The sequence below is a fragment of the Paramormyrops kingsleyae genome, chromosome 9 (assembly GCF_048594095.1).
Source record: "Paramormyrops kingsleyae isolate MSU_618 chromosome 9, PKINGS_0.4, whole genome shotgun sequence".
In the NCBI taxonomy this organism is placed as follows: Eukaryota; Metazoa; Chordata; class Actinopteri; order Osteoglossiformes; family Mormyridae; genus Paramormyrops; species Paramormyrops kingsleyae.
Genome location: NC_132805.1, coordinates 32,999,779 through 33,025,739, shown reverse-complemented (window position 1 = coordinate 33,025,739; position 25,961 = coordinate 32,999,779). Strand labels below are relative to the sequence as shown.

At 51.1% G+C, this 25,961-nt stretch overlaps 1 protein-coding gene across 14 annotated transcripts in view; it reads left to right on the top strand.

Annotated features, from left to right (window-relative positions):
• Window positions 1-25,961, top strand: part of LOC111844242 (intermembrane lipid transfer protein VPS13B) — a 212,138-nt gene that overhangs the window by 146,976 nt on the left and 39,201 nt on the right. For all 14 annotated transcript variants that reach the window (XM_072716822.1, XM_072716827.1, XM_072716830.1 and 11 more), the window contains 5 exons: window positions 622-748; window positions 1,227-1,370; window positions 13,731-14,412; window positions 14,493-14,630; window positions 18,706-19,092. In XM_072716822.1, coding sequence (XP_072572923.1) covers window positions 622-748; window positions 1,227-1,370; window positions 13,731-14,412; window positions 14,493-14,630; window positions 18,706-19,092 — 1,478 coding nt within the window. The remainder of the gene's footprint in view (window positions 1-621; window positions 749-1,226; window positions 1,371-13,730; window positions 14,413-14,492; window positions 14,631-18,705; window positions 19,093-25,961) is intronic.

The window sequence follows — 25,961 nt, the reverse complement described above, 5'->3', positions numbered from 1 at the left end:
CCATCCATCCATCCATCTATCCATCTTTCAACCACTTATCCTTGTCTGGGTCACCTGGAGTCTATCCTAAACAGCACAGGGCTGCATTATACCCTGGCCGACAAATGTGCAGGCCAAATTAGTCACCAGTTAACCGTGTGTCTTTGGACTCTGGGAGGAGACTGGAATATCCAGAGAAACCTGCAGGAACATAATAAGGGCCCATTGAGCAGTGGTGGGATTCAAATCCACAACCACCTGTGTGAAGCAGACGTTCTCCCCTCTGTGCCACCTCTCTCCCATCGTGCCGCCCTTTGGTTGCGACAATGTGTGTATGTGTTTACTACATAGGTATGTGTGTGTTTGTCTATTTTCATATGTTTTGTGTCTGTGTTCATCTCTGAGGTTTTGCATAGTAGTTTCGATCTCTGAGAGTCCAGGTTAGTGTTTACCTTTTGGTTCCTGGCTGATTTTGCACTTAGATAATGTGACTTACTATCCAAGTAATTACTTCACTGAGGCCATATGGACCTATTATACAGCCCCCTTCGCACCCCGGGGGATGGGGGGGGGGGGATTGCCTATACGTCTCCCTGTGCCATGGAAAATGAGGAGGACACACCTCTGTCTCTGCCCCCGCAGCATCCGACGGCAGCAGGACAGACGGGCCATCCTCACGCCCATCCTGACCGACTTCTCCGTGCGGGTGACGGCGGCTCCAGCCATCATCTTCAGCAAGCCGGCTACTCTGGACAACACCCAGGTGGAGGTGAGCGGCTGGAGACCGGCGGGGCTTTTCCCCACGACTGCATCCTCTCCCCCTCCCCCTCACAGCGCTCTGTGCCGCAGGAGGTACGCGTTTCAGGCTCCTGTGTTGTGCCACGTGTCCATCCTGGCATCTCTGAGGGTCTCGGGTCACAATCTGCACTCAGAGATGCTGTGACCCGCAGCTTACAGAAGGTAGCGGGATTCCAAGATGGTAACTTTAGGGGAAAATTATGGAGAGTGACTCACATGCAAGTAGTCAAGTCGAGGCGAGGCGACACATAAGCGAAAATGAGGAGGCTGAGAAATATTATGGACTGTGTAGCCACCGGTATCCAGTGCGCCGGGTTACTCACCCCGCAACGTCCCTGCCCTCCCCCCCCCGCCCCCCCCCGGGCCGTGTGCTCCAGGCTGGGCGTGGGCTGTGGGGGAGTCCCCGGTGACGGGCCCAAGGCCGCTGAGTCGCGCGCATCTCTCCGCAGGAGATCGTGGTGTGTGGCCATTCCCTGGAAGTCAACGTGACCACAAGCCTGGACTTCTTCTTCAGCGTGGCCCAGGTTCAGCTCCTGCAGCAGCTGCTCCAGGCCAACGTGGTGGGGAGCGAGGCCCCCGAGAAGGCCGCTGAGGTAACGTTGGGGGGGGTCAGAGTGCTTTTACAGACTTCAACTACCACTTTATAAGCTCTCACCGTCATGGGGAGACAGCACATTGAGGCACCTCACCCCCCATCTTTGCCCTCCACCATTTTTTCAGTGAGAGATGGACTTAAATATTTACTCGTGTGTAGTAACACAGTTCCCCTAATCTCGCTTTAGTTTATCGTCCCAGCTGCAGCTTTCAGAGTTTTTTCTCTTGTTTACAGAGGTGGGGGTTGGCGCCATTTGTGCCGTCTGTCCAGTTAATAAAGCTTTTTAATGGAACACAATATAAAAATATTTACCATCTGTTGTTCATGTGGGCACCCTGTCCGCTGGGCTTGGGAAGTCCGCCTAGATAACCGAACGCTTTAATTTTTCAATTCAGTTCTGATTTCACTGTGGGCACATGCATGCGGGTGGTCGTAGTGACACCCCCGCCCCCATCCAGCCTCTGGGAGCCAGCGTAGCTAATCGCAGTGTTTCTCAATCCGGACGTCGGGGACCTGCAGACAGTCCACGTTTTTGCAGAAGCTCAGAGAGTAAAAATGTGGACCGTCTGTGGGTCCCCCAGGACCGGGATGGGAAACACTGCTTTATTGTCATGTCCCCAGGAAATTTTATCATCGTTACACTTATTGAGTTGTCATAAGCATGGGGAGGGAGTCTGATAACACACGGTAATTCTCAGAAATCTCCCGCTGTCACCTTCACTTTGATGTGTGGGAGTACACCTGTGTGTAAATACACGCCTGATGTATATGGGGGGGGGTGATGTTCCATTTCAGCCCTCCGTATTTTTTTAATGATCAGCCATCAGGACTAGTGTGATACCTAAAGACATCTCCCAGTCCATATGACTAGGTGAGTCGTGTACTGTAATAAGCTTGCATTCCTGCCTATTAATACATCTTTTGGACGGACAGGTTCTTCTGTAGCGCCCAGGCATGTGATCTCAGCGTATCCACAGGTTACAGACGGTTATTACCTGCAGCAGCGGCCTTCTTGCACATGCTGGGTCTGTTATATTGTAGCCAGGTCCATTTACGCTGCACAGCTTCCAGGTTTAAAGAAGGACCTTCAGCATGTGGATTTCAAGGCAAGGTCTGTCCCCAAGGTCTGTCGGTCTGTTTAGTGGAATCACACACCTTCATCCCTACCTCATCCTGGGAATCTCTTTATGTCTGAGGGAAAAAGCTCTGCATGGAATCCAAGGGAATACCAAGTATGCCACTTGACATTTTTAAAGTAAATCTTTTCATTAGCTTTGTTGATCTGCCATTGAATTTCTTCATTTAAAACGTTTTTTTTTTTTTTAAACGACCAGGGAGATGGTGACTTTTTCAGGAGGTATTTTACATCTGTTTCTTGTTTGGGAGCGATCTCGAAACACAGCACCCTCACTTGTAAACGATCCGTGGTTTGATTCCGTTACGGCTTTGGGGTTGAGAAGGTCGCTACCCAGAGTTCACCTGGGTTCAGTACATGACACGACAGCAGCTCCTCTGCTGGCCTGCTCTCATCGATCTGCAGCAGCGAAAACAGCTGCGAGGTCACTCTGGTCTCAGCAGGCTGTTACTCATGCTACGGAGCCCTCTAGTGGTCAGGGAGAGATGTACAGCACTCTCTGGTCCTTTCAAGTGCATGTCAGAACTAACCACTGCCCTCCCCCTGGAGAATGAGTGTCCTGCATTTCACAGTTCACAGTAAACATGGTGCCCCGCTTTTCATACTGTACATAACCGAATTTGTTTTCTCTCAGTGATAGCTCCATACAGCAGTGTTTAATTCCCCCTGCTAATTGATTTATTTTGAAGGGTTAGGGACTGGCAGGGGAGCGAGCAGGTTCTGGTGAATGGGCACTGAGTGTTTGTGCCCTATGGTCCTCCACATCTACACAGGGGCCCCAATCACCGGCTCCACATCTACACAGGGGCCCCAATCACCGGCCCCAAACACCAGCCCCGCTTCTACTCGCTGCCGCTGTAGTATCATCCTTCAAAGGTGTTTCAGATGAGCTGGGGGCGGATTAATTTCGAGGCGTTCTGGGATGTGCAGGCAGGCTGGAGTTGTGTCCCCTGGGTCCCTGTGTGCTGCTAGTGCGTCTTTGGGGATGTGTCACAATCCAGGGCTGATTACACATCTCTGAGATGGACATAAACACGAGTGCTTCCTCCGTCTTGCTGCCAGGGCCTGGTTAGCCAAGGTGCTGTTTGGAGAACCGTGGGCTGGTGGTTCTCCTCATTTGTGCAAGGTTTACGAGGACAGCCAGGCCGGTGTGGCTTTAGCCTCTTAGTGGTCTTCCAGGTGGACGAGAACCTCACGCGACACTACCAAGTTTACTTTAGAGCAGTGCATCCCAACCTGGTCCTTATGGACCCACAGACGGTCCACGTTTTTGCTCCATCCCAGCTCCCTGCCAGACATTCCACATCCGGAGCTGTGAGGCAGCAAAAACGGGGACTGTCTGCGGGTCCCTGAGGACCGGATTGGGAATCACTGTTTTACAGATTTATTCCTGACAAAAGGTGCAGATCTTCTAAGTTCATTTTGAGTAAATTCAGAGGCCGTGTTTTGTACTGTTCCCCCTTTTTTTCCTTATTACTCTGGCTACAGGAAGGAGGCTGTGGTTCTACAGTATGTGAAAGGAGCATCACTCTGTATCAGTATATTATCCAAGCTAAACCACATTACAATATACAAAAAATATCCCTCAGTGTGGTTTTAAGGCAGTAAAAAGTTTGCTTTCCTAGTCCCGTTTCCTTTTCGTGGCTCTTGGGGCGTCCTTGAACCATAGAAGTCTAACCATAAGAGCGTGTTAAGTTGGATCATCTTCTGATGATCTAGGTGTGTATGTCTGGTGTTGCTTCTGCACCTCTGAGGATGCTTGTAAATGAATCTCTGTCTGTCCGTGGCTTGGTGGATTTGTCCATCGTCACAATGCAGGAGCGCTCAGATTACAGGCTCCCAATCTACCAACATGGGCTCTGGTCTCTCCCAGGGCTGCCATCTCAGTGGCAGTGCATACATGAGGAAAGTTGCGTTTTCCCATGAAAAACTCTTCAGGACGCTTAAACATAATTACCATTGTAATTAATGGGATTTATGTTTTCAAATTTTACAAACAGAAGGAATTTATTTTGTTTATATATCAAGGGATTGCTGTAAGTAATCTAGATACGTTCAGCTTTTTAGTAGAATATGCATCATAATCTGAAGTTTTTTGGACGTTGTTTTGTGTTAAGTATGTTGAGAAGTTTGTATGCTGTGTATCTTAAACATTAAATCTAATTGTTCTTAAGCTGAGCAGTGATTTTGCTGTAAGCCTGTTTTTGGGTGAAAGAGGTTTGAGGGTAATTGTTAAGCGAGGTCAATGAATTGGTTGTGTTTAATTTGCTTGTTGGGCTCAGTGGTTCAGGGTTTTACCAAATGTCTACCTTTCGAAGGATTTTCAGTTTTGGGTTCTCAAGAATCCCAGGATTTTAAGATCTCTAGGTTCCATAGGGATCCGGGTTCCAACCCCTGGGCCGCAGTGGGAGTCCAGTGCCATGGCGGTAATTGGGTCAGGGGAAGGATCCGGAAGGTGAGGCGATGGAAACGTCGCTTGATGTTACCAATGAGCCGCCTACACTGTATGTGAATGTTCAAGACATCTCTATGGCCTGGGGGGTCACAGCCGGCCCCCTCAGCCTGTTAACCTTCCCACAGGAGCATATTGCTTACTGAGCTCGACAGACAGCGCGGTCCCTCCTGCAGGTCGCTGTTGTTTTCATCTCCCCTACTGCTGTAGCGAGCAAAAACAAATATGGTCCCACGTGTCTCTCTCTCCATTCGGGCCGCGTCCCATCCGTGACCCCCGCTTACTTTTAGCGTACGTGTTTGAGCGTTTGCCTTGCTCTGAACGTTGTTGTGAAACTGGATCGTCTGCAGATGAGACTCACTGACCTTCCCCTATGTGAATAAACTGTTAATCGACAGGTAGTCAAAACAATTCACCTTACCTCCCCATCCCAAATGCCAGGCTGCTCACCCGGCCCTGAATACGTCTCTGTGATCAGTAGCAGCTGAATTGGGTGTTCCTCTTGGTGTGTCAGGTCAGACCAGATAAAAATCTGCAGTGCGTTAAAGGGAGAGACAGACAAGTCTGGTGTGACAGCAGCAGGCCCTCAGTTTGACCTGTGGTTCAAGTTTCAGCTCAGGTGAAGGAACGGGCTGAGCCCCCCCCCCCCCCCCTCCAACTGGCTCAGACTTGGGGGAACAGTAAAAGCAAGAGTTTGTTTAATTTCAACGTCAAAGTGTCTTTTATTGTCAGCTTCAGATATGTGATGCATGCAGTCATACACTGAGCTTATAGTCTAAAGTCCAGCCTGGACGAAAACAAAAATGTGACTTAGCAAGTCCCTGCATTCGCAGTGATAACAGGTGAATGGAGTGGATGCTGCGATCTGCCCCCCCCATCCCCCGCCTCCCCCCCGGGCCCCACAATCTTCTGGGGTTCAGAATCGGGGAGTCGGCATCCATGTCTTCTCCGTGCTGCTTGGGGTTTTCTTCATTTTGTCAGACTGCTCTTCAGTCAGATTTTCTTTGAGTCAGCAATGCGGGATTCATGTTGAAATGAGTTATTTCTGTGTCGCTAAATTTGGCTGTATAATTGGTCCTGACTTGTGGTACTCTGCAAATGATTATCCGTAATTATCACTTATCTATCGACTTTCTCTTTTTCCCTGGAATGCTATGCATATGACTGCACCCCTCGAGCTTTGGCCTCCCCCCTCGCGATCACAGGGGCGTTTCCATGTGGGGTCCTCTTTCCTTACGTCGATAGGATGGCAGTGCAGTCCTTGCGTGTCTGTCGGTATTAACATTTCTCTTCACCAAAATCAAACGTGAATGAAAAAGGGGAGATGTTTTTCCATTCCTCCCATCGAATTTAATTCCTGTCAATAACGAGTCTGCCAGTCAGACTCTTCTCTCCGCTCGAAACGATACTGGCGGTGTGGGCAAGCCGGAGAGGGCCCCCGCCTGTGTCATCACGCACTCTCCACGTCACACCAACCTCGGGGGAGTGAAGGTCCCCTGAGCTGCTCAGGAGGTGCGTGACGAGCACAGGGCTGCTTCCTCAGCAAGGCGCCGATCGCAGCCACTCCAGCCCGACTGGCTGTAACAGCCTCACTCTTACACAGAGGCCTGCAGCAAGCAGTGATGCAAGAAGCAGCAAATGCACTTTACAAGTTCTTAGAATCACAGATTTCTTTTATTTGGTTACAATTCAGTGTTTCTGTTTTTGCTCTCAAAGGAAAAGGCCCCGTTTTGTGTTGCTCTTGTTTAGTAAACAGCATTTTGTTCCTTAACATGCGTGTCACGCCCCCCCTCCTCAAAGCCGCCCCCCCCCCCAAACAGTTCCCCAGTCTCTTTAGTCTCTCATTTGCTAACGCTGGGCCCCCATTGCTGTGGTTTGCGTGCTGACGGTGCCGTTTGCCGAGTCGTTTTCCCGCTGTGGTGCTGCCAGGTTGGTCCTTGCGTACTCACGATTCCGATGGAACTCGAACAAATGTCCAGAGGTGATTTATCTCCCCCCCCCCCCCCTTTTCGGCAGACAGGTCCCTGAAGCTCGACCCAGCCCAGGACTTTAGACCTTCACGTATTAGGTTAAAAAAAAATCCCGACATGGGTTTGAAGGCTAACCGTGACGCTAATGAGAGCCAGTCTTTGGCTCCCCAGGGTATCAGGAGGTCGCTGTTTCGTCTGCTCAGCTCAGACCAATAACAGCCACCCCAGGGTGTCTGTTTCGCTCTCACCTCTGGCCACATCTGGGCCTCGGCACCACTGTCAAGATGGCTTTGTTGTCCTAGAAAAAAATACCATGAATGGAATGACAGAAAAATATGGTTTCATTAGGATATAAGCATGGAACTGTCTATAAAAGATTAAGGGCCATGCGTACTGCCAATTCTTCTTTGTTTCCATCTGGCTTTCAGCATGTGATACTGTATCTGAAGCAGAGATTTTTAGAATAAAAAATATTTAGTTTTTTTATTGCATGCTATCCCGCTTAAAACTCACGATCGTAAACATGAAAACTGAATTGCAGCCCCTGCTGACTCTCTGATGCTCCTGTCTAACATGCCTGCCCACAAGAGACACACAAGGCTTGTATGAATTATCCCACACATGATTTTGGGATACCTGCAGCATGCTGAGATGATTTGTGCCCCTATTGTTTTTTGTCAGGGTTTGTGCTCGCTGGCTAATTTTCCCATAATGCTTTATATACAAACAACTTCTTAATGCCTGATACTGTACTTCTGGGCATAGTCATAGCACAGTAAAATACTGAGTGTTGCATGGTGTGCTCAGCATGTTTCTGCTTGGGGCAGGAGGTTGAAAACAATAATAAAATATGTGGAAAATACGTCCATAATTTAGCCTAGAAGTTGAAATATTCATGTTTTCTGCCACGGTTCACTCAGTGCACCGGCCTTCTAAAAGGGTGACATTTTTGCATGCGATTCTGAGCACAGTTCTGCTGTACGTCCACATTTTCCCGTGCTGCCTGGTTCGGTTTGGAGCCCCGAAAACAAGCTGGCAAGTCGGGTGTTTGAGAACAGGCTGCTTTTGTAATGGAACTCTGTCATACAGACAGACCCCTGACCACCCCACCTGCTGCTCAGGATCAGGCCTTACCGGACCGCTCTGGGCAGGTGCTGTCCAGCAGGGGTAGGCTGCGTGGGATGTGCTGCCACTATGTAGCCTGCTGTACATCAGGGATTTGGACCTGTTCCCCGTACACTGAGCAGGACCACGTCTGGCCTGGTTTGACGCGAGAGCTGAGGACTGCGTGCCGGCCTTGCTGCTGATGTGGGGACGAATGTTTGAAGTGAAGAGGGTTAAAGGCAATAAACTCCCCCCCCCCCCCCAAGCCCCACCCCTTGGCCAACTGTCTGCGGAGCTCCTCTGAGCTCAGCAGGGAGGATATTAGCTTTTGTTTCATGTCATTTATTTATTTATTTATTGTTGCCTTGAAACTTTTCTTCTTTGTTTTAACTGCTACAGGTTTTATGGTTTGGTTCTAGCTCTGCGGCTCAGCTCCGCTCCAAACCGCAGAGTGGATGTGGAATAAGGGCGTGCCCCCCCCCCCCCCAGCACTCAGACACACATGCTTCCCCCGCCTTCGCTCAGCCCTGACTGGATGACGGCAGCTCTCGGCCGTATTCCTTGACATGTTCTCCTGATTGCGTCTTGGCTGGCCCGACTGAAAGTCTTTGGAATGTCAACATGTTCCGTTTGGGCTCGTACCCGGATGTTTGGCGTTCCCGGCCCAAGCGTGGCATCTCCAACATGGGGAAGACCCTCTGACGAAGCAGGAAAAATGGACACAGGTTCTGATTTTTCTCTCATCCTCCTGTGGGGTACCCAGAGGCAGGGCCGTGCATACCTACATGGAACACATGTGCTTTCGTGTGCTGTACACGCCTGACATCTCTGCGCTGTACACGCCTGGCATCTCTGCGCTGTTTACTCGTTTTCGTCTCTGCCAGCATGTTGGGCCTCAGTCGACAGCGACTCGGAACCAGAGCCCTGTCCCTCCCCTCGCCGGGGTCGCGACCCCAGGCGGTCCCTGTGTTGTGGTTAAGTTGAAGTACAGTGCAGGTTGCTGTTGTTATTGAAGCAGAGTTCAGGCCTTTGATGCTGAAACTGATGTTGAACTTTCAAAGAAAATGACTTCATATTATGAATTTCTTCCCTTGAAATTAAGAAAAGAAACTGTGGCCTTTTATGGATTTTAATTTATTATTATTGACTCACTGGAGTCTTGAGGTATTATGCTGGGGTCCTCTGATTGCAGGAGTGGGGGGGGGGGGGCGGGGGGGTGTGCAGGATCTTAACGTCGCATTACTAGCACAGAGCGACGGGGTCGTGTCAGCGGCATTCCGAGGTGGTGATGTCACCGACTTGTCGCTCTACTGGGGACTGCGGTATTGTGCCTGGGCCGAATGGACACGTGTCTGTCATTATGTCTTCAGGATCGAGAACTTGCTTGCCGGCAGATTTATGTGATGGTGTTTCAGTGCTAGGTCATCTGTAGGCCTCACCATCACCCGTGTGTCTGCTTGTGTCTTCAAGGCTCTCATGGATGGATTAGCTGTCAGGCACATCTGAACAATCTTCTGTGTCCATTTTCCGTTTATAGGTATGGGTGATGCGGGAGGGGTGCACACGTCAGGAAGTAATTTAGCCAAAGCGTCATACCTGGGGAGGCCTAAGCAGAATAATTTGAAACTGCTCATGCTTCCTGATAGGGAGCTGTTCGGTGTTTGTCAGAGGGAGCCGGCGGGCTTAAGGACGTCGTAGGTTCATTGGCCTGGTCTCCTGGGCATCATTCCAAAGGGGTCACAGTGCCAGTCAGTACTGGCATCATGTAGTTTGCCTGTGTGGTTAAACCGGTCTATATGCACACCCCAGCCCTGACCAGAACTCCCCCAAGAGGAGTAACTGTTTCAGTGGGACGTCACGTTATGAGCAGATGGGAACTTACAGAAGGGTGGCATCAGAGGGCGTCTCTCCAGAGATGGCAGGACTGACCGCGGTGCGGCCGTGGGAAACGGGGCTGAAAGCAGCGCAGATCCGCCCAGCGTGATGGGCACAGTGGGGATCCGGCCTCACGCTTTTCTTCCTCTCTGCGGCTCCTGTGGCAGTCGGGGTTTGGCTCGCGCTGGAGCCGTTTGATCTACGCCGGGTCGGGGCCCCGGTGCCGGCTGGCGGTGGCTCGGAATCCGTGCTTTTGGTGCCACCTTCATGCAGTCAATAGTATTGGCCGGAAAATGGGATTAAAAGCGGCGCGGAAAAGCACGTGTGCTTGTGAGTGTTGATTTTACAGGCTTCTCTGCCTTGGCCGGCAAAGACAGAGAGAATCGGTACCTGGTGAGTTCATGGGGATATTAAAAGTATCTGAAGCTTGTGGTTTACTGTTGGGAGAGGTGAGCGGGAGCAGAGATGGGGCGCAGAGGTGCACACCCCCAGCCCCGTGTCCCTCGGCCCACCTGAGGGTTTTCCTCCAGTGCCTCTCCCACTCTCCATCCGTCCTCCTCCTCTCATGTTCACGGTGGACACAGGCCCCCACTGGGAACCCACGCCATACAGCGTCTCTTAGCATAATTGCCTGTAAAAACAGCTGTTTTTTGCCCTGGAAATTTTTCATGTTTTCACTTCTGTTTCTTTTTTAAAAATTTTTGGAAAACGGGAAACATTTTTGTGCATTTTTGGAAGACAAAAAAAAAAGGCGTTTGCTTCAACGTATGGAGCGCATACAAAGTGGCCCATTTCCGGTTACACGGTGTCTCATAATCAAAAGCTGCAGCTTTATTCCGTTTGTTCCCGAAAATGAGGAGTTGAAGTTGTGGCCTTCTCCATTTGCCAGATACCTTATTTCAAATATTTCTTACCCAACACTATTTACTGTAACAAAAGACATGTGGAGGAGATATCTCTCTCTCTCTCTCTCTCTCTCCCCCCATTTCTTTTTTTCCTTCCCCCTGACGCGAATGCTTGGAAAATCTTACATTTGTATCGAGCGAGTGCAAAAGAGTGCACATCCTTTACTCATTAGCTGGATGGAGGGGCGATTCTGGCGCGCGATGTGCATGGAAGCCCGGTACTGCTTATGTACGGATCTCCTTTTTAGCCTTTGATGACACTGTTTAGAATAGGAAATATCTAATAAGTCAAGCATCCTTTTTAATGTGCTGCCAGTGCGTTTAATATATGCCTGGAGGTCTGAAACACTATCTACAGCCCTGCAATAATATACATTTAATTCTCAGGAAGGGAAGGCAGGACGTGGGAGAAGCAGCTGAGAGTGCAGGCTGAAGTGTTGTAATGGGAACCATCTGTGAGGTTTTTTTTTTTTTGCCTGGGGGGGCGGGGGGGGGGAGCAGGAGGCGAGATAGGTGTTCAGAGAACTATTCCCTGCTGCACATCCATGGCCATGTTAGTGCACAGAAGCAGCTGATTAAAGAAGGAAACATGTATCCCCTCCGCCCCCCCCATGCATGTTTGTGGGGGGGTTATCACATTCCTGGCCTGTAATGGGCATCGGTCACTTCCTTGTTCACAGTTCACATGTTCTGCCCTGTGTCCGGCCTGGTCTTTTATCTTTTAAATGCTGAGACAGTCATTCTTTCAGCTGGATCTCCCCGCAAACCGGGGGTGTTCTGGTGTCGGGCATGAGTGTGTCTGGCAGGCAGCTCTGAGTCCCTCCCATAATTCTTGGTTTTGCCTTGTTAAACATAAGGATGGTCACTAAAGAACACCTCTGTCCTCTATGACGCCATACCTAGTGACCTCTGTCCTCTATGATGTCATACCTAGTGACCTCTGTCCTCTATGACGCCATACCTAGTGACCTCTGTCCTCTATGACGTCATACCTAGTGACCTCTGTCCTCTATGACGCCATACCTAGTGACCTCTGTCCTCTATGACGCCATACCTAGTGACCTCTGTCCTCTATGACGCCATGCCTAGTGACCTCTGTCCTCTATGACGCCATACCTAGTGACCCCTGTCCTCTATGACGCCATGCCTAGTGACCTCTGTCCTCTATGACGCCATACCTAGTCACCTCTGTCCTCTATGACGCCATACCTAGTCACCTCTGTCCTCTATGACGCCATCCCTTTGTTTCCTCCTGTGATTGGCTGGCCCCTGGCCCCCCAACCCCGTGCCAGCCGGGCGTCTGCCCAGGGATGGTTAAGCCGGGTCCCTCTGGAGCGCGGGCAGTAGCAAAACATTCCATTCAGGGTAAATCACTGGGCGTGGATGGAGGCAGACCCCGGGTCACAGGGGATGAACGTGCGCCATTAACTCGTCTTCAGTTATTTTTTGATCCCTTTTATCATTTCCAAATTAGCAGGATGTCACCCATCCGTAATGTTCTAGAGGACTCTTAAAAATATATATATAAATAAACTGTAAGAAAATGCCACATTCCTCGTATGCAGAATCTGGTTATGGCGGACAAAGCTTTGCAGAGAGTGTCGTGTTTTCAGAAAGACCGCGAAAAAGCCCATGAGCGAGGCTTTAAGTGCGTTTAACAACCTCCAGACTCACTCACTGATCATCTGGCCCATGTCTACATGGTTTAAATTGGCAGACAATCTTGTTAGTGCACATGATTTTTTTTTCTTGAAAACAAAATTTAAGCAAAAAGAAAAAAAAAAAGTTGTTCTCTCTACTTGCTGTTAGTCCACCAGATTGTGATCCAAGATTTTCTGCTTTTATAGACACAACATGAAATATTTATCTGATAATTTAATGAGTAGTATTATACGCCATTACACATTTCTTAGGCCATTTCCCTTATTTATCTAATGGTAAAGTGTGGCGTCCTCATTCTCCTCTAGACACACATGCTCCGCGTTAGTCTCTCCGTCACTCTGCTTCACTCAGCGAGACGCAGAAGTTTCCGGCCTTCCTTTCCGTCGGCATCCTCAGAGGCCTCCACAGCACCTGAGACCTTCACAGTCAGGGTCATTCACACTCAGCCCCCCCCCCCCCCAAGGCCAGGGTGATGAGGTCACGGAAGTCAGGGTGCTGGCACTCAGTAGCAGCGTATTCCTGCTTCCATGCATTCTGGTAGCCTTTCACGAACAGCTGTGTGCCTTTCTCTCCATCTGTCCATCCCTGATTCCTGTTAGCCCTCCCCGAACTGCATGCCTTCAACCCCCCCCCCCCCCGAATCCATACCTAAACCTTCACAATTACCCCCCTCCTCAACCGCAATCCTAACCACCAGTCTAATCTTCCTCCTTACACAGTAACCCCCCCCCGTTCTACCCCCCTAAGCTGGCTTGTCCAATCACATCGCATTTGAGTTACAGACGTGACGTTTGTTACGGATTAGCTCTGTTAATTTATGATTCAAAGTGTTGATTCCATGGTTTTCTGTCGCTTTGAAAATGAATTTATAGGCAGTGAGGGAAGTGCGAGATACCATCAGCCTTAGTCGTGTTTGCTACGCTTCATAATCCAGTTGCTTAGTCATTCTCTCTCCCAAGAAAATGGCATCATCTACGTGCAAGATCCATTCCTCAAAATGTGAGACAAAATGGCTGCTTCTTACTGTATTAAGTCAGTTATTTTTTTAGCTGTTTCTTGTCTTGGCTTCAAGCCTGTTGGGAAATATCTTTAAACTTATTTCTGAAGGTGTGATAAAATGTGCCACTTAACAGTCTGTGTATCAGCATGATTGACGGTATTACTGTCTGGCTCCAGCTCTGACTATCTTTACTGCTTTGGCTACATGTCTTTACTGCCCTGGACACGTGCCTGACGCTGTCTGTCTCTGCGGCAGGTGCGATGTCAGGAGTCACACAGCACCTCCTCATCCCGGCCCACCGCAGACTCTTCCTCCCGCCACAGCGGGGCGCAGGACAGCGGCTTTGGCAGCGACAGCGCTCACATCCGCATCGTGCAGATCGAGCAGCAGAGCGGCGCCAGCCACCACCGCATCGCCCGGCCTTCTCGCAAGTCCACCATAATAAAGAACCTCAGCTTTGTCCCCTTTGATATCTTCCTCACCGCCAGCCGCGTCTCCCTCATGACCTATGCCTCCGTCAGCGTCCCCGATCACGCCGTTACCGCCACCTCCCCCGAAAAGAAGGCTGTCGACCGGGCAGGGAAGAGCGCTCTGAACATGCCGGACGACGAACGAGACCCGACCGCCCATGGGATCTCCACACTGACGGCCGAGGACCTCCTGAACAGCAACACCCTCTCAGGCACGGCCGGCGGGCTCCTGTCCTTGGAGAGCCTGCAGGCTCCTAGCCGTTCGTCGGCCCGGCAGGCTCTGGGCGTGACCATGGTGCGGCAGCCGGGCCGCAGGGGTTCCGGAGACCTGCTCCTGGAGCCGCTCCTCTACCTCCAGGTGTTCCAGCCTTCAGCTCTGCTCAGCTGCCATCACCGCAAGCAGAAGCTGGAGCTGTCCGTCTTTGATGTGGTGCTCAAGGGCGTTGCCGCTGACTACAAGTGCCTGGGTGAGTGTGGAGGTTGGCAGCTTGATTTCCAACCCCAGTCCCCGGGAGCTGCTTCTTCACCATCTTCTGCCTCTCTATAGACATGGGGAAGACTCTCCCCGAAGCCCTGGACTACAGCGTCTTCTGGCTGCAGACCGTGGCAGGCGAGGCCGACGGCAAGACGGGCATCCCCCCTCCCCTGCTGTCCCTTCAGATCAGGGACTTCCTCAGCGGGCAAGGTGAGGGGCCCCTTTGGGAATGCTGTGCGTATCCGAGCTGAGCACTGAATCCTGACGGATCAGCTCCCCTCTGAATGTAACTTTTCTGTTTAGATCTAGTCTGTCAGCACCCAAGCAGTGTTTTCTATGCGTGTGAGTGTATTTGTAATTGTGTTTTGTTATAGACTTCATTCCTGATTCTGTGTGTGTGCAGGTTTGTTTCTGTGCGTGTCTGTATGAGTGTGCACGGCTGCATGAGTGTGCACGGCTGCGCTCCCCTCCAGCGCCGCCCCAGTTGTTGCCGTGCTGCGGATGTTGTGTTCTCTGGCCCCAGGGCTGCAGACACACAAAGCCCCCCCTGTATCCGCGAAGCTTCCTTTTCCCCCCACAATGCCCTGTTCTGTTTCTCGACACCGGGCCTGAAGACCTTACATGCAGATGTTAGTGCCACGTAAGGGTGAAGGAAACCTGGCGTGTCATGCTGGACTGGGCCTTCTGAGCCGAGGGGAACATTCAGGGTGGCCCACACGTGTTCCTGCACCCCTCCAAACCCCCCCCCCCCCAATCCCTGAAGATGCCGTTCCCAACCCATGACTCTTCGTTTCATGGCTTCTGGAGGAACACAGAGGTCTGTCGGGCTGCATCTCCACCTGCCTGAATGGGGAAGAGGCTGTTTTTATGTGAATCTCTGAGCCAGGAGAAGCGTGTGTCCCAGCAGCCCTGGCACATGCCGGTTTGTTTCCACAACGCGGCTCGCACCCCGGCCAAGACGCGGAGCGCCGCGCATGTTCGCAATTTAAAAAGCAATGGGGAACAAAACTTAACAGAAAACATAATAATAAACAAACGATCCGCTTCTGCTGCGTCGCCGGTGTTCAGAGTAACACGGCACCCTTTCGATTTGACGGTGTTTCTGTTTGATCTCTGCCGGCGGAGCGCAAACCCAGAACAGACTCCTGCAAGGCCGCATTGTGTCCGCAGTGTTTACAGAAATGTGCTCGCAATTTCAGCTGCGCTTCTTTGCAATTTGATCCAAGGCCAATCAAAAGCTTCACCCTTGAGGGTAGGAGATCGGCCTACATCTGTACGGTCAGCTGTGTTGGGGAACGTGGCCATTCGGTCCTGACAGCTGGCCAGTTTGCTTCCTCTCCCTAACCTCCGACTGCTTTTAGGCCCTTAGAGCAGTGTTTCCCGATCCACTCCATGGGGACCCACAGACAGTCCTCATATTTTGCTCCATCCCAGCTCCCAGTAGGGAGCAAAAATGTGGACTGTCTGGTAGGGTGCTTGGAGGGAACAAAAACATGGACCATGGGTCCCCGAGGACTAGAATGAGTCTTAGAAGATAGATCAGGATCTGCTTCCAGAACCTCACCTTCTTATTTTCTTCTTAAGGACATGTCAGGGATGGAGAAGTAACAGCCACCTCTGGTGGTGGTGGTGGGGGGGGCTGGGGATGGAGGCCTTCATAAGCAAGAAGTTGAGCAGGTGATAGATTAGGTAGAACAAATTGGAACCATTAAGTCGAAGTGGTCCTGGATCCCATCACGCCATTGGGGGAGAGACGTCTTGTCAGCGCCGCATGGAAACCCTCGGCCCTCTCAAGTGTCCATACCCCTAATTTACCTCGTATGACTCATCACTGGTTTTGCTCCATGTGTGAATCTATAATACATTCTCAAGCCGGTGTCGGTCCCAGAGGTGGCTGTCAGGCCCTCTCCTTTCTAGGCGTACCCCTCCCAGCTGGACACGTGGCGCTCGGATCCCGGTGCATGGCGGGGGGAATTATGGGGGCCGAATGAGAGCAGTGGCACTCCTGATGCACACACACCCCTCGGGCGAATCTGTAGCCCCTGAGACGGACTGGCTAATAGAGGTCGACACCTGAGACGGGGAGACGGCCAGGCTGCACGCTTTTTAAATTAGCGATGCCTTTAAGCCGCGTGAAAGCCGTCCCAGCTCTGGCTGTTCTGCTGGTTATTGCCCGTTTCTTTTTGGCATGGCTTTGGCAGATGGACGAAAATCGTAATTCGGTGGCAGTAAAGTGTTTGTGAAAAAGCGAATGTAAACGGTTCCCCCGCTGCTGTTTACTGCCTTATGCTGGTGCCTGAAATCTCACAGGCTTCGTTTGATTAATAGCTTTTTTCCCCCCATGTTAACCTTTAGTTCTGCCAACGTAAAAGCACAAAGTTAACGTAAGTGAAGTGTCCAGGCATTTCGAGATTCTCTAACAAGTTTGGCCAAAATGGGCAGCCTAACAAACATCCTCATGTCAGGATGTCACATTCGCTCGTTTTCCCTTGGGAAGTATATGGTGAGATGTCAGCGCTTCGTTTGCTGTCGAGCTCCTGACAAACCAGCCCTTTTTGTCTTAGAGCTTTGATTCCATCCTCCAGCAAAGTCGGCTGAGAGGGGAGCCAGCAGCAGAGCACACGCATATCCTGCGTGCTTCATTACCACTTTTTCCGCACATCACCTCACAGGATCTTGACGTGGTTCCACTGTCGTAAAAAGGTGCTTCGCTCCATCTGCGTTGGAGGCGGTCAGGTGGTGCCTGGAAGCTCGTCAAGGTGCCGGGGAGTTCCCCCCACGCTCTCCAGGAGACGGGCGCGCTTCTCACTGTGCCGTATCCAAGGGGATTAAAACAAGGTGATGGTAGAGATTGAGTAAAACACATCCGCCATATTTTTTGAAGTCGAGAGCTCTGGCCTATTATGAGAGTGCCCGTTCGCTATGGCTTTTCAGTTCCTGCAAAAAGAACTACTCCACCACTTTTAGTAGATAGCATCTGCCCCACGAATCTGGTTGAAATACTGCCCTCCTACCGTGAGCACCAGATGGATGCTGAAACAATCCAGAGCACCAGTCTCTTCAAAAGGCACCAGCGAAAAGTCCAGAACAGACCCAGGAGCCGCAGGGCCCGGCAGGAGCCCAAAAGGGGCAGCAGCGCATCTGTGGCTCTCGTGCCGTACTTGTCGGGGTCCTGCTATCTGGGACGTATCGTCAGTGTCCCTGAAGCCGCGTAAAGAATGCAGGTGGCCAGATGACAGGTTAAAAAGGTAATAAAATTCTCTCGCGCCCCCCCCCCCCCAACCCCCTGCCATCCCTGCTGGAGCTGGGTGCTCGTAAACGGAACCAGGGCTCGTCTCCAGCCCACTCCTCCCATACGGTAGATAATTTGCACATGAGTGGTTCGATTCTGCAGCTGGAAAGCTTCCCGCTGATAAACCCCCCCCCACACGCACACAAAGAGAGGAATAAATAAAAGTTCTTGGTAAGCGAAGAAGAGTTTCTTCTGGCATTTGGAATCCCTTGGCTGCCTCCTGTGCTTGTATCTCTCCTCTCCAGTACCTGATGGGGGGGGGGGGTATGCGTGTAGCGCAGCACGCGCCCAGAGCAGGCAGCCCCTGCGGCCACGCTGGCGAGATTTATGGGGGAAAATGTGAAGCGTCCGCTCTGTGTATCTCTGAGCCGCTGGAGGAGCGCTGAGACACTGAGCTGTGGCGATTGGTTTGTTGCTACTGCGGCTGTTTCCCTGTGAGAAGCCGTGCAAGGAGCTGGAGTCCGTTTCTGCTTATTCCTGCTGATCCGCTCATCTGTTTTCACCAACGGGTTTCTGTACGGCCTCCGTCAGACAGTCGGGAAATACATCCCAGGTGACAGATGTGTCCGACCATATATGAACAGTGGCATGTTCTAGAATATCTCTAGACTGCAGAGACAAACAGTGTACTGTTTGGTGTTCTTACGTTTCACGCATTTACCAGTCCATAAATAACAGTGATAGTGAGCCAGTGGGCCGCTTCCAGGAGAGGGTGTTCCTCCAGGAACCAGGTGAGAGGAAGTCCATCCCTCTTGGGGCATCAGTCTGATAAATGTATAGAAAACCCTTTAGGTTCAGAATGTGGAGCTCCGTTCCTGGTGCCTTGGCTTCCCCACATCGCCTCCCCTCTTATTCCTCTCTGTGACGCCTGATGGGATCGTCTCCCATGTTCAGTCTGTCTGTCGGTCACCTCAGTTCGCCGCCTTTTTAGTCGCTGTGTTGCCCTCGTTAAGAGGTTCGTAATTGTTAATGGCTCGTCATTGTCATCCACAGCGGAGCTCAGCATCGAGCTGTCGCGCCCATTGAAGGTCATTCCGACGCTGACCAGGCTGGAACAGGCTAAGGCCTTCCTGAAGAAGATCCTTCCGGAAGGCAGCGGCGAGTCCAGAAAAGCCCCCAGTCCTCCACAGCCGTCCCCCGCCAAGCCCACCGCGAGCAGGACATCGACGGCCACGGAGGGCACCCTGCCCAAATCGCAGCACTCCACAGGGAGGGCAGGAGCCCTGGCAGCCCTCGCTCCCTTCCATCGGGCTTTGGTCCGTACGGCACAGATCGTGGTCGTGCTGGAGGCGGAAATCGCCCCGACTCAGCCAAGCCTGACACTGTCGGTTTCCGGGTTGACCGGCAGCCTGACCTTGAGGAACGGGCCCAAACCTGCAGGTGAGTGGATCCCATCCTTGTGCTGATGAGCTTCTCAGATCCTGCCAGCACAGCTGTTCCCCGCTGCAGGCGGTTCTAGCCAGCGCAACATAAGGTCAGCTTGGCTCGTACGCCACGCATCACGCAGCGAGCGTTATTTAAATCTCGAGTACGCACTGACTGCTGATGCTCTTACCTACAAGACACCCCCGGCCTACAATATGACCTGAAAAGTCAGAGTTTGTTTTATGTACAAGGGCAGGAAAGCCAAGCTTCTGTCATCCGACCTTTCATACCTCGCTCGGAGGGAAATGTCTCAACGGTAAACCAGAACAAAGTGTTCCTGACGAAGCACAGGAAACGGCCCGTGTTACCTCACTGTCATGAGTTCTGGCCCGTGACCACGACGTAGCTAAGGAGGAATGACCCGTCCTCGCGGAAACTGGATGCAGTGTCCCCCAGCGTGCTGGCCAGGAAGGAAAGGGAACAGACCCCTCCATTAATAAAGAAAAAGCCGCTCTGATTAGATCCCCCCCTCCATCTGTCTGAGGGGTAGATTCCTGAATCCAGGGATTAAGTTTGTGTGTTTATTGATGAGGGAGCTGTGGTCGTTCAGTTCCAACAAATTTGTAAGGGATTCCTATTGATTGTTGAAAAGGGCAGCTGCAGGTGATGCAGGTGATGCAGTACACACACACACATACACAGACGCATACACACACACACACACACACACACATACACAGACGCATACACACACACACACACACAGACACATACACAGACACATACACACACACACACACACACACACACACACATATACACACATATACCGCTGTGCACCAGGAGTGGGGAGAGTCTATCTTAGTGAGCGGCGGGGGCCACAGGTGACTGGGGGCCACAAACGGCCGGGCACGGTATGTGAGGGCCCCAAGAGGGGCTGCATGCTGAGGGCTTTGGTTTGATTCGTCCACACCATGGTGAGTAAGGGGGGGGAGGTGGAGATGGAGTCAGGCTGGGCTCTTTGTGCATCTGTTCCGCAGATGTCATTATATAGGGTTACTTCGGATAAAATGATTGGTGAAAAATTTTAATTAAAACCTCAACAATTTGCACTTGTTTACCCGGATCTGCATAACTGCCCTATGAGGAAATGCTATTCATCGCGGACCGTGCCGATTCTCGCCAGCTCTGCTCCTTTCATCCCATCTGATGTGTTGACTTTGATAAACACGGATCAGGGTTCTCAGCATCGGTGACGGTGGAAAAACTGCGAAGGGGCAGTGGGGGGGGGGGGGCGCGGGGGGGTGGGGGGGGTTTAGAAGGAGGGGGGATTGTGTGTTCATATGGAAATGAATCCCGTACTTGAAGTGACTATTTTTAGCTATAGTCTTCTCAGATTATGGCTGTCGTGGGGAGATTTATCGCTAAGAGTTCTTCCTTTGTTTACTAAAAACAGAGCTTGCTGAGGCTCCGCTGGTGCAGCTCAGTGCTTAATGGGGCTGCAGTGAGCCAGTCCTTCCTCGCTCGAGTCACTAGGGCGACCCAGCGGCACTGAGACGCGGGTTCATCGGGGGCCGAGCCAGCACGAAGCGACAGCTCCCCCCCAGAGAGGATTAAAAAATTATTTAAGTTCCAGAAAACAAATGGTGTCATCATGAGCAGCAGGGTTAGGGTTATGAGCTCATTCGGCTGGGGGAAGGGCTAAGTGTATTTGCGTATGTGTTTTTATTTATGTTTCAAATTGTGTGTAATTGCGATGGATGCTGCGTCCCTTGGGTTACAGTTAAGCAGTTTTGTACCAAACTGTAATGTCAGAACTCGCTTGTAAACGCATCATGTAAGTTCTCCATGTTTATCAAAGCTGTGTGATCTTTCACTAGAAACGTTTTCAGAGTTGGCATACATGTGAAAGCCTGCTGCAAGCTTCAATTCGTGCAGAACCTCTAAAAAAATGAAAAGCGGAATTTCTCCTGGTCATGAAGTATGCAGTGGGCCTGCAGTGTCTGTATTGTTCGTATTGTTTCATGCAGGAAAACAAGTTTCCCCACTGCGCTTTCAGCACAGAAATACATTTGCCCTGGGGAGGGTTATAACTGAACAGGTGAGGCGAAGAGGATGCCACTGCCGTTCACCCCAGGGGCCGTGGGAAGTAGAGATCGCACAGGGGAGGAAATTCGGGGGTAGATGGTGGGGGTTGGTGCCGGTTCACAATCGCGTTTCCTCTTACACCCTGTCAGGACTGGTGTGAAGCCAGCTCGGGGAGAGGTGAGGACCCCGTCACTCGGCCAACATCTGGGGGGTTTATACATCGCCATGGCGATACCTCTGCCAGTGAAGAGGTGGAGTAAAAGGGGATTAGGCTGACAGTGAAGTGTGTTACTGTATCTTGTGATAATGAAAAGCAGTAGAACCCCAGGAATTCCACCCGCCGGTCCCAAAGGTGGAGGTGCATTTGCAGTTCAGCGAGAGCCAAACACACGTAGGTGGGGAGAACAGATGGTCCTGGGTTAATGAAACAGGAGACCTCCCAAAGCTCCGTCGGCTGTCGGGGGGGCGAAGCCGACCCCTCCCCGGGCACATCACTGCTCTGCTCGTGACTTACTAGTGTGCGTTCATAAAGAAACAGACCCTGTGTTAATAGAACAAAGAAAATGCCGTCATTAATTACATATTCCTTTTTCGCTTGCACAAAGCACAGCGGTGGATTGAATTACTGTTGTTTCACCACAGTTGGGTCCAGCTAAGATTCACAATTAATGTTTTAATGCCAATGCAAGGAGGGGAGACAAATGCAGAAATGACTCCGGTAGTAAGCCCTGCTGGTCACGGGCGTGCAGTACAGGTCACGTGGGGGGGGGGGGAGCATCACTGAGCACCTTCAGTTTGGGAGTGTCTTCTGCGTTCGGCAGGGCACTGGGGTGCAACCACATCGCCCTGCGTGTGGAGCCTGCGTGTCGCCCTGACGGCCTCACACCCCCACCTCACCGTTTATGGTCTCTCCTGTATGTCTCCAGCGTCAGCTGCTGCCTGTCCTTCATCCTCCTCTTCTTCCTCAGCGAAGCGGTTTCCCCTCAGCCGTCTGGCTAAGCAGCAGCAGCACTGCCACAGGACCAGCAGCCATCGGAGATGATATCTGTCGCGGCCGACCTGCCCGGGCTCATACCGTCGGGATTCTTAATTGATTGCAGCTCGTTAAGGGGATATGAATTATTTATGAGGTGGTTCGCAGAGAGCCTGCCAGAGCAAAACCGAGGCTCTAAATCAAACTGAACTCCGTGATTAAGCAAAGATGTATTTCAAATTGCTTTGCTTTCCATTTGCTACTTTCTGTCCTTTTTTTTTTTTTTCCCTCCAGAAGCAGCGCATGATGTGTGTTTTGGATCAGATCAGTTTAGAGTTTACCCCCTGAACCGTAAACCTGCCTGCGGAGCGTGTGGTGGCGTATGGCTGGGCCGCAGCCAGCTGAGTGACCTCGCCAGCCCACGCGAAGAAACCCCCCCCCCAAGTCAGCTCAGATGCCACTCTGCCGAATTAGGCGCGGTTGTCATGCTGGCCGCTTGTTAAAGATGGGGCTCGATTCCCCAGGATCCATTTCATGCTCTCAGACCCCCCATTAAAAGAGGCCCGAACCCAAAACACAGCTCCGCTGAAATGGCAGGTGTTCAGGATCTGAACGATGGCGGCTCTATATGACTTCGCCATATGGCGCCGTCTCCTAGGTACCGAGACTTCCGGCATTTTCCACGCCCTCTCTCAGTTATTACAGCTGGACGCACGATCCCGTTGCATTTCTCCACTTGCGGGACAGGACATTCCGACATTGTATTGCAATCAGAATATGCATCATCCTAAATTAAACATCGCCGCTGTTTGCAGGGTGACCTGTTTGGTGTTTGTCTGTAGCGACTGTGTCTACTCTGCACTGTGAGGCTCCGTTGCCAGTGTGTTGCCTTCAGTGTGATACTCTATCTGTTCTAGGGAGGTGTTTGCTGAGAGTATATTTGATGTGTGTGGTCGCACAACTAGGGGGATCTGATTGCGTCGGCATGGATGATGTAAAGCAGGAAAGTCAGCCTCAGTTCCTGCTGGGGCGTGTGCACGTCTTCTGGTTCTCATTGCAGCCTGTCCCCTGGCTTGCGTCGTCCAATTAGCAGTTAATTATCTGCGCTTTTTATGACTGTATTTTCCCCCGAAATACGGGAAAATTTAAATATGACATTTCCTGTGTTGAAACTGCACAATAGTTGCAGCATTCAGAATTTGTATGTTTGTTACTTTGTAATAATCGTTTATAGAAAACCCGATGGAGCAACATTAGTAATTAAGGGACAGTCCACTTTCAGCTGAATTTCACCCCCCGCCCAGCGTAAGCTGCCCCAGGCCAGTGTGGAAGAGGACAGTTTGTGTTTTACATCTCAAAGCATTATCCCCATACCTCTTTACTCATCTCCTGCTTCGTGTCGAGGACCGGAGATCGTTAGCGGTATTCAAATTAGCATGATCGTTAGAAGACACTGGAGACAAAGGCCTTCGGGATCAAAGTGGCCAGTTGGCTCGTGTTCTGTTGTTTGCGGCGTGTCTAAAACTGTTCCATTCTTTCGCCTGGTTCGACACATGTCTTCGCTAAGGGTCGGTACAGTAGTTAAGGAAATGGACCTGGAACCAACAGTGAGCTTGTGAGCCACACTGTTTTAAAAGGTTAACTTGGGATGCTTGGCTGTTCCTGAAGGAATCTATGAAAAGTGTGACGTTAATTAAGTATTTTACCAGTAAAGTCTCACCTATAAATAAGTAAATATCATAGCATCTGCAAAGCAAATTAGTTGCTCCTTTTGAGAATATCACGTGACCTACTCTCCCCTGTCACATGACCTACTTGCCCCTCCTGTACTCCCAGTTTAGGCTTTAATCCAGTCACCAAATCCTGCATGGTTCTCCCAACCTGAACTCTGGGCGAACCTGACAAAGTGGGGAAAAAAGCATTTGGGATTTCAGCCCCAGATTGTGAAACTGGATTAAGTCCTCAAGAAGCTGATGGGTAGATTAGCCCTCCACAGCCACCTCTGAAGGAGCAATCCAAGTGCTGCATGCAGTGCATTTGCACAATGAATCCTCTGTCCTTAAGAAGTGTTCGCTGTTGACCAGGACCTCGTGGTCACGTCCGCTGCCCTGATCTGCCTCTGTCCTAATGGCAGGCAGCTTGTTCGTCTTTTCAAAATGAGAAGAACAGGCATTAATACAGTTAAGATTACCAGGAGAGTCCTCTGCCAGAAGATTCGATTACAGCCATGTGGCAGAAATATTCAGTGATTAGCAATCGAAATTCAGGAGGCCTCCCCCCCGCTGTCTGTTTGTCATCGGAGCCCTCGTTTGCGGAGAGAACCCGGGGGTGGTGGTGTTTACATATTCTTTCGACTTAAAGATTTGTTTATCATAAATACGAGCTTTGAGTCCCAAGTTAATAACCATCCCCCTCCCCATTCCAGCGTTCCCATTTTTACCACATGATAATTTGTTGGCATTCTGAAATCCGCATAAGCTTCCATGACAGGCTGTCTCTCTTTATATTCTGTTTCAGAACATAGAGTAGGAAGATTCTGAGGCATTATGGGAATTGTGGAGCCTCTTCAGGGAGGCTGTTACAGTCATGGTAGGAGTCCATCCTGCCATAAAGCACTCCCAGTTTCTGATGCGATTCCCTCCTGTCCTGAATCGTGCACTGCCTTGGTCAGCTGTTCAGCATCCAGTCCTGGCCGCGACGGGTCCCTTCTGAGTGCGGTGTCCCCCGTCTGGGGACCGCGTGTCTCCTCAAGTCCCCGCCCCCACCCACGCGGTTAGAATAACTCACTTTAAGCAAACTGCTGTCTGCGGAGACGCCGAGAGAGCCAGAGAATTATGGGTAACATGTGAGACTGCTGAGAGGGCGGTGGGCCAGGAGCGTGTCCCTCAAAAGGATGAGAAAGGGAGATGTCCAAGATAATTTATACTTTAAAAAATGAAAAATATTTTTCAGAAGGTGGAAAAAATAAAATCCCTCGGTGGTATTGCTGAGTTTCGGTGTTGAATAAGATGTTCCTGCACTGCAGATCAGCCCCCAGCAGCTGTGACAGATTCCCTGTGGAAACGGAGCCCAGTCCAGCATGAAAACAAGACAGCGTCCTCGGTTATTGTGAACGACGGGACCAAAACAAGCGTCTGATCCCAAGCACCAGGGATCATCTCCCTGAGTCAGATGCTGCCGCGGCCCGTCTCCTGCGGCGTCACTCGCGGAGCAGTGTGTCCGGGGCTCAGCCCTGACCGGAGGGGCGTCTCCGTGTCCCCGTCCCCGCAGGGCACGGCCGTCCTGGCTCCAGGTCCCGGTCCTGCGGTGTCCTGTTTGGACTCGGTGCTGTCCTTCTTTAGCCAGACCTCATTTATGAATGACCGTCTGACATCCAGCAGAGCAAAGAAAACGTGTCTTTGCTCAGAGGGTGGCGGGGGCTTGATAAACTTCCTGGTAATTTGCTGTTTCAATCTCACCCCCCCCCCCCTTTTCTGTGTGATTGGTGTTTGCATGTTCTTCAAGTGTTTTGCAGGTTCCAGAATACAAAGACATACGGTTAGGGGACGTGGCCCATAGTGTGTGTGTGTGTGTGTGTGTGTGCGCGCTCTGTGATGGGCTGGCATGTAATCCAGGGTGTCCCCTCTGTCATTTTCTACCTTCTAGGATAGGTTGCCGGGTCATTACCACCTTGGGATGCATAGATGGATTTTTACCTATTTTCAAATGGCCCCATCCTGGGTTGTTCCCTGCCTTACCCCCGTAGATTCCGGGATAGGTTCCAGACCCCCCGCGACCCTGAACAGGATGAGCGGTTACAGAAAATGGATGTAATGTGTATCTT